This window comes from Pseudophryne corroboree, chromosome 1 (genome assembly GCF_028390025.1).
Source record: "Pseudophryne corroboree isolate aPseCor3 chromosome 1, aPseCor3.hap2, whole genome shotgun sequence".
In the NCBI taxonomy this organism is placed as follows: Eukaryota; Metazoa; Chordata; class Amphibia; order Anura; family Myobatrachidae; genus Pseudophryne; species Pseudophryne corroboree.
The window spans coordinates 970,706,986-970,715,883 of record NC_086444.1 but is presented as its reverse complement, the minus strand read 5'-3'; the positions used below and the strand labels follow the sequence as shown (position 1 = coordinate 970,715,883).

Sequence of the window (8,898 nt, the reverse complement as noted above, 5' to 3'; positions counted from 1 at the left end):
CCATATGCGTCATCATACAGTATAAAGGAGGAGCGCATCACACAACAATTTCACTATGCAAAGTGACAGCAAAATGCATTGTGTATCATAAGTTTTGGAAAATCATTAATTTAAGTAACAATTTAAAATGTATCTAAAACATAAAGTAAAAAGCACATGATGAACAGTATTAAAAATGGCAACACTTTTTTCATAATAAATTATCAATAGATACATATTAACACATCATATACGATCATTAAAAAACAAACTGGATCAAACTGTCAAATTTCTCCTATGAATTATTCAGGCCAGAATATTCTGCAAAATGTTATTTCGTGTGAGAGGAATTAGCGTCCCTACCTTGTATATTAAATGTCAGTCTGACACTTGACAATTCCAATTCAATCCCACACCCTTCTGTGCTAATGTTTTAGAACGAAACAAGAAAAAACACAAAAACCATAGGGTGAGATTGAGAAATATTGATATTACAGTTTGTACAATTGAGACTGCAATCATCTTCCGGCTGAGATAGTGTTTCCTGGGGGACTCCATGGAGGAGGGCCATCGTCGTCTAAGATGACCTGCAGCCTTTTCTGCTTCTTTTCCATCAATTCCTGTCGCTCTTTTCTCTTCTGTAAATGAGTCAAACAGTTATACAAAGATGTATTTACTGGATTTAGAGACTAAGGGCCTGATTCTGAGAACGATGTTGCAGCGCCCCTGGGTCTTTAGCCGGTCTTGCATCTGCGACTTGGTGCTAATTCTGCTACAGAGCCCTTCCCTGGTGTACAATTGTGCGTTCTATGTGCAAGGACTGAGACTCCCACTGTCAGCATATACAGACACTGAATCAGTGAGCCTGAGTATTGCTCCGAGTATGGCTTCTTATGTGAGTGGTTCAGCGTCTTTGTATACTACAGCTTTCAGCATCACCCCCGTGACATGCCAGCAATACTCCCATTATATGAAACATCTCTGTGTGTCTTTGCAGCCATTGATACTTCCCGGTCACCATCCAGGAACTCTCCTTACATTTCTACTACCGTACATCCAAATATGTACTGTGACTCTGTATGTAGACTCTGTATGTACAAATTGGGATACGCAGATGCACATGCAAATGAAAGACAATACACCATCGTGCCCGACATCGCTGCTGCTACGGACTCAGAATCAAGCCCCCAGTGTGAAACATTCCCATACATTGTACCATCTGTAACAGCAACTCTGCTCCATCTACCACCTTCACTGGTTTGTCAGTTGGGCAAGACCATTATGTGATTATTATTGTGGGTCTCGGAGAAATATTATCATCAACTCTTTTCTGTTCTGCGTTCTTACAGCGCTGCATCTAACTACAAAATTAACTACTCAAAATCAGAAGCCATGCTGCTCCATGTGCCCTCTCAAACTGCTGAGACCATTCAGGCTGATTTGAATTTTAAATGGCATACCTAGGGATCTATCTCACTTTGCGCTATGATCTTTCAGGAAAATTTCCTGTCTCTCTTCTTTAAAATGCATGCTGATTTGACCTCCTGGAGACGTTCTCTCTTGGCTGGACAGAACCATATCAGTCAAAATGAACATTATACCTAAGGGGCACTACCCTCGCTGTGACTGTACTCACCACCTACATTTGTGACATCCAGAAAGCTCTGATTAGTTTCAACTGGAACCCCAGACCCCCTGGATTTTGGCTAATGTATGGAAAAGACCAGGACACCGCATATGTGTTCTGACAGTGTACATGCAGAGGCACTGTTCTTATATCAGGCCTATGCAGGGAGAGGTTTGATGAAAATGTAGTGGGTGTCCTGAGCAGTGACAGCGTACACACGGAGATTGCCCATTTTATGGGAGTGCCGCGGTCAATGAAAGCAGCTGCATTCACAGACCCAGAGCCACAGACATAGGAGGTCAGAGTCAGACAGAGAATCTGCGCCTGTCATAGCGCTGGTCCAAGATTCTATGGTGCGAGTGTTGATTGCGACTAGAGATGTACTGTACAGCGGTACAAGTGGACCAGAGGAACGGCATAAATGGGAGTTCTTATATATACATAATATGCAGAGCCGCAGACAACTAAGATGTGGCTCTCTGGAATAATATTTATTGCCTATATTAATGATATTATGCAACAAAAAAAAAATAATTAAAATGGGACAGGAATAAACCTAGAACTAGATACAAGACAATGGGGAAAAGTCATTAAAATAAGAATTTACTTACCGATAATTCTATTTCTCGGAGTCCGTAGTGGATGCTGGGGTTCCTGAAAGGACCATGGGGAATAGCGGCTCCGCAGGAGACAGGGCACAAAAGTAAAGCTTTTACAGGTCAGGTGGTGTGTACTGGCTCCTCCCCCTATGACCCTCCTCCAGACTCCAGTTAGGTACTGTGCCCGGACGAGCGTACACAATAAGGGAGGATTTTGAATCCCGGGTAAGACTCATACCAGCCACACCAATCACACCGTACAACTTGTGATCTAAACCCAGTTAACAGTATGATAACAGAGGAGCCTCTGAAAGATGGCTTCCTAAACAATAACCCGAATTAGTTAACAATAACTATGTACAAGTATTGCAGATAATCCGCACTTGGGATGGGCGCCCAGCATCCACTACGGACTCCGAGAAATAGAATTATCGGTAAGTAAATTCTTATTTTCTCTATCGTCCTAAGTGGATGCTGGGGTTCCTGAAAGGACCATGGGGATTATACCAAAGCTCCCAAACGGGCGGGAGAGTGCGGATGACTCTGCAGCACCGAATGAGAGAACTCCAGGTCCTCCTTTGCCAGGGTATCAAATTTGTAAAAATTTACAAACGTGTTCTCCCCTGACCACGTAGCTGCTCGGCAGAGTTGTAATGCCGAGACCCCTCGGGCAGCCGCCCAAGATGAGCCCACCTTCCTTGCGGAATGGGCCTTAACAGATTTAGGCTGTGGCAGGCCTGCCACAGAATGTACAAGTTGAATTTTGTTACAAATCCAACGAGCAATCGACTGCTTAGAAGCAGGTGCACCCAACTTGTTGGGTGCATACAGTATAAACAGCGAGTCAGATTTTCTGACTCCAGCCGTCCTTTAAATGTATATTTTTAAGGCTCTGACAACGTCCAACAACTTGGAGTCCTTCAAGTCGTCTGTAGCCGCAGGCACTACAATAGGCTGGTTCAGGTGAAACGCTGATACCACCTTAGGGAGAAAATGCGGACGCGTCCGCAGCTCTGCCCTATGTCGAATGGAAAATTAAATAAGGGCTTTTATAAAACAAAGCCGCCAGTTCAGATACTCTCCCGGCCGAAGCCAGGGCCAGTAACATAGTCACTTTCCATGTGAGATATTTCAAATCCACATTCTTTAGTGGTTCAAACCAATTGGATTTGAGGAAATCTAAAACTACATTTAGATCCCACGGTGCCACCTTAGGCACCACAGGAGGCTGTATATGCAGTACTCCTTTGATAAAAATCTGGACCTCAGGGACTGAGGCCAATTCTTTTTGGAAGAATATTGATAGGGCCGAAATTTGAACCTTAATAGATCCCAATTTGAGACCCATAGACAATCCTGATTGCAGGAAATGTAGGAAAACGACCCAGTTGAAATTCCTCCATCGGAGCACTCCGCTGCTCGCACCACGCAACACATTTTCGCCAAATACGGCGATAATGCTTCGCGGTGACTTCCTTCCTTGCCTTTATCAAGGTAGGAATGACTTCTTCTGGAATGCCTTTTCCTTTTAGGATCTGGCATTCAAACGCCATGCCGTCAAACGCAGCCGCGGTAATTCTTGAAAAAGACAAGTACCCTGCTGAAGCAGGTCCCTTCTCAGAAGTAGAGGCCACGGATCGTCCGTGACCATCTCTTGAAGTTCCGGGTACCAAGTCCTTCTTGGCCAATCCGGAGCCACTAGTCTTACTCCTCTTTGCCGTATAATCCTCAATACCTTTGGTATGAGAGGCAGAGGAGGAAACACATACACCGACTGGTACACCCAAGGTGTTACCAGCGCGTCCACAGCTATTGCCTGCGGATCTCTTGACCTGGCGCAATACCTGTCCAGTGTTTTGTTGAGGCGAGACGCCATCATGTCCACCATTGGTTTTACCCAACGGTTTAATAGCATGTGGAAAACTTCTGGATGAAGTCCCCACTCTCCCGGGTGAAGGTCGTGTCTGCTGAGGAAGTCTGCTTCCCAGTTGTCCACGCCCGGGATGAATACTGCTGACAGTGCTATCACGTGATTCTCCGCCCAGCGAAGGATCCTGGCAGCTTCTGCCATTGCCCTCCTGCTTCTTGTGCCGCCCTGTCTGTTTACATGGGCGACTGCCGTGATGTTGTCCGACTGGATCAACACCGGTCTTCCTTGAAGCAGAGGTTCCGCCTGGCTTAGAGCATTGTAGATTGCTCTTAGTTCCAGAATGCTTATGTGAAGAGACTTTTTCAGGCTCGACCACACTCCCTGGAAATTTCTTCCCTGTGTGACTGCTCCCCAGCCTCTCAGGCTGGCCTCCGTGGTCACCAGGATCCAATCCTGCATGCCGAATCTGCGGCCCTCCAATAGATGAGCCTCCTGCAACCACCACAGAAGGGATACCCTTGTCCTCGGCGACAGGGTTATCCGCAGGTGCATCTGAAGATGCGACCCTGACCATTTGTCCAACAGATCCCTTTGCATGGAATCTGCCGAAAGGGATTGCTTCGTAAGAAGCTACCATTTTTTCCCAGGACTCTTGTGCATTGATGTACAGACACCTTTCCTGGTTTTAGGAGGTTCCTGACCAGGTCAGATAACTCCTTGGCTTTTTCTTCGGGAAGAAAAACCTTTTTCTGAACTGTGTCCAGAATCATCCCCAGGAACAGCAGACGAGTTGTCGGCATTAATTTGGATTTTGGAATATTCAGAATCCATCCGTGCTGCTTTAGCACCTCTTGATGCTAAACCCATCTCTAGCTGTTCTCTGGACCTTGCCCTTATTAGGAGATCGTCCAAGTATGGGATAATTAATACGCCTTTTCTTCGAAGAAGAAATATTATCTCGGCCATTACCTTTGTAAAGACCCGAGGTGCCGTGGACAAACCAAACGGCAGCGTCTGAAACTGATAGTGACAGTTTTGTACAACGAACCTGAGGTACCCCTGGTGTGAGGGGTAATTGGAACGTGGAGATACGCATCCTTGATGTCCAAGGATACCATAAAGTCCCCTTCTTCCAGGTTCGCTATCACTGCTCTGAGTGACTCCATCTTGAACTTGGACTTCTTTATGTACAGGTTCAAGGACTTCAGATTTAGAATAGGCCTTACCGAGCCATCCGGCTTCGGTACCACAAAAAGAGTGGAATAATACCCCTTCCCTTGTTGTAGAAGAGGTACCTTGACTATCACCTGCTGAGAATACAGCTTGTGAATGGCTTCCAAAACCGTCTCCCTTTCTGAGGGGGACGTTGGTAAAGCAGACTTCAGGAAACGGCGAGGTGGCTCTGTCTCTAATTTCAACCTGTACCCCTGAGATATTATCTGCAGGATCCAGGGATTTACCTGCGAGTGAGCCCACTGCGCGCTGTAATTCTTGAGACGACCGCCTACCGCCCCCGAGTCCGCTTGCGAAGCCCCAGCGTCATGCTGAGGCTTTTGTAGAAGCCGGGGAGGGCTTCTGTTCCTGGGAAGGAGCTGCCTGTTGCTGTCTCTTCCCTCGTCCTCTGCCTCGTGGCAGATATGAATAGCCCTTTGCTCTCTTATTTTTAAAGGACGAAAGGGCTGCGTTGAAAGGTCGGTGCCTTTTTCAGTTGGGGAGTGACTTGAGGTAGAAAGGTGGATTTCCCGGCCGTAGCCGTGGCCACCAAATCCGATAGACCGACCCCAAATAACTCCTCTACGCATCGCCTGTCCACTGTCGTGTCCATAAAGCTCTTCTGGCCGAAATGGACATAGCACTTACCCGTGATGCCAGTGTGCAGATATCTCTCTGTGCATCACGCATATAAAGAAATGCATCCTTTATTTGTTCTAACGACAGTAAAATATTGTCCCTGTCCAGGGTATCAATATTTTCGATCAGGGACTCTGACCAAACTACCCCAGCACTGCACATCCAGGCAGTCGCAATAGCTGGTCGTAGTATAACACCTGCATGTGTGTATATACCTTTTTGGATATTTTCCATCCTCCTATCTGATGGATCTTTAAGTGCGGCCGTCTCAGGAGAGGGTAACGCCACTTGTTTTGATGAGCGTGTTAGCGCTTTGTCCACCCTAGGAGGTGTTTCCCAGCGCTCCCTAACCTCTGGCGGGAAAGGGTATAAAGCCAATAACTTCTTTGAAATTAGCAGTTTTTTATCGGGGCACCCCACGCTTCATCACACACGTCATTTAATTCTTCTGATTCGGTAAAAACTACTGGTAGTTTTTTCACACCCCACATAATACCCTGTTTAGTGGTACCTGTAGTATCAGCTAAATGTAACATCTCCTTTATTGCCAAAATCATATAACGTGTGGCCCTACTGGAAAATACGGTTGATTCGTCACCTTCACCACCGGAATCAGTGCCTGTGTCTGGGTCTGTGTCGACCGACTGAGGCAAGGGGCGTTTTACAGCCCCTGACGGTGTTTGAGGCGCCTGGACAGGCACTAATTGAGTGTCCGGCCGCCTCATGTCGGCAAACGACTGCTTAAGCGAGTTGACGCTATCCCGTAATTCCACAAATAAAGGCATCCATTCTGGTGTCGACCCCCTAGAAGGTGACATCCTCATATTTGGCAATTGCTCCGCCTCCACACCAATAACGTCCTCATACATGTCGACACACACGTACCGACACACAGCAGACACACAGGGAATGCTCTATACGAAGACAGGACCCACTAGCCCTTTGGGGAGACAGAGGGAGAGTCTGCCAGCACACACCAAAAAGCGCTATATATGACAGGGATAGCCTTATGATTAAGTGCTCCCTTATAGCTGCTTTTATATTTATATATTGCCATTTATTTTGCCCCCCCTCTCTGTTATACCCTGTTTCTGTAGTGCAGTGCAGGGGAGAGACCTGGGAGCCTTCCTGACCAGCGGAGCTGTGACAGAAAATGGCGCCGTGTGCTGAGGAGATAGGCCCCGCCCCTTTTCCGGCGGGCTCGTCTCCCGCTATTTAGTACATTTAGGCAGGGGTAAATATCTCCATATAGCCTCTGGGGCTATATGTGAGGTATTTTTAGCCTTTTTAAAGGTTTTCATTTGCCTCCCAGGGCGCCCCCCCCCCAGCGCCCTGCACCCTCAGTGACTGCTGTGTGAAGTGTGCTGAGAGGAAAATGGCGCACAGCTGCAGTGCTGTGCGCTACCTTAAGAAGACTGCAGGAGTCTTCAGCCGCCGATTCTGGACCTCTTCTTGCTTCAGCATCTGTGAGGGGGCCGGCGGCGTGGCTCCGGTGACCATCCAGGCTGTACCTGTGATCGTCCCTCTGGAGCTTCATGTCCAGTAGCCAAGAAGCCAATCCATCCTGCACGCAGGTGAGTTCACTTCTTCTCCCCTCTGTCCCTCGTTGCAGTGATCCTGTTGCCAGCAGGAATCACTGTAAAATAAAAAACCTAAGCTAAACTCTCTAAGCAGCTCTTTATGAGAGCCACCTAGAATTGCACCCTTCTCGGCCGGGCACAAAATCTAACTGGAGTCTGGAGGAGGGTCATAGGGGGAGGAGCCAGTACACACCACCTGACCTGTAAAAGCTTTACTTTTGTGCCCTGTCTCCTGCGGAGCCGCTATTCCCCATGGTCCTTTCAGGAACCCCAGCATCCACTTAGGACGATAGAGAAAATCGAATTTCGGGAAATCCCAGAAAAATCTCTTGATCCCCAGCATTTAACATGGAGGGTTCACATCAAATATCAAAGCACCCCCTTAGGCTTCATTGGGGTCTGCTATGTTGTTGGATTTACCAAGCTCTGGCTGCTAATGCCATCTGAAGATGGTGTTAGCCGATAGTAGACTATGGGCTACTATACTGCATTTTGTTTTGGAGAGGGGTTCTATCTGAAAGAATATGCGCTATAGTTGCTCATAGGCTACTATGACGCATAACGGGATAATACAGGACAGAAGGAAAAGTAGCATTTTCTGCTATCACTACATACCAGCCATTTCTCATAGAGTTCCTGAGCCTTTCTCTCTTGCTCCTCTTTTTCTGCTTTTATTTTCTCCAGTTTCCTTTTCTCAGACCTCTCTTGCTTTTTCTTTTCAGTCAACACGTGTTCCTTTCGTTCGTTCCTAGAATGTGATGAGTAAACACACAGAATAAGGGCACAGCACTCCATGTGTACAGATACAGTTTCTTTGGGTTTGTACTTGCTCTGCGGATATACAAAGCAGTGCTACAATGTCTACTCTGGTGATTCTACTTCCAGCAACATTCTGTCAATAATAATTCCACTAAAGTGTTATGTACTTAATTCAGATTGAATGTAATACCGTCCGAGATTGTCGAAGGTACGGGTTGCCGGATGTTCTCGGATGTTTTCTTAACGCGGCACTCATTTACAAGGCTTGTTAGTAAATGACCTGGCGCTCAAGTAGCACAGACAAAGCTATCACAATGTACTACAACACTGGTTACTGGTGTGTAATAATAAAAATCTTACCATTTTATAAAAGCAGACTTGCTGTCATTGGTCTTTTCCATTTTCATTGTCTGCTCCTGTCTGTTTTTCTCCATTTCGGTCAGCTTTTGTTTCAGAGTTATTTCCCTTAAATAATCTTCCTTAGCTTCTTTCCACTTCTCAAATGCCTAGAAGACAGTTGTCTATGGTTTATGCTGTATTGTGGACACAGGTATTGCCTGCTTATGATTTATGTCCTTATTGTCATTAGTGCTTTAGCTGATAGTGTATAGTGAGTCCATGTGCACGTTTTGC

The 8,898-nt window shown here is 46.4% G+C and overlaps 1 protein-coding gene across 4 annotated transcripts in view; it reads right to left on the bottom strand.

Annotated features, from left to right (window-relative positions):
• Window positions 1–449: 449 nt before the first annotated feature.
• Window positions 450–8,898, bottom strand: part of MAP9 (microtubule associated protein 9) — a 379,878-nt gene continuing 371,429 nt past the window's right edge. For all 4 annotated transcript variants that reach the window (XM_063920498.1, XM_063920497.1, XM_063920499.1 and 1 more), the window contains 3 exons: window positions 8,626–8,771; window positions 8,122–8,254; window positions 450–617 (listed from right to left, as the gene is read on the bottom strand). In XM_063920498.1, the coding sequence (XP_063776568.1) occupies window positions 498–617; window positions 8,122–8,254; window positions 8,626–8,771 (399 nt within the window). In that variant the 3' untranslated portion in view covers window positions 450–497. The remainder of the gene's footprint in view (window positions 618–8,121; window positions 8,255–8,625; window positions 8,772–8,898) is intronic.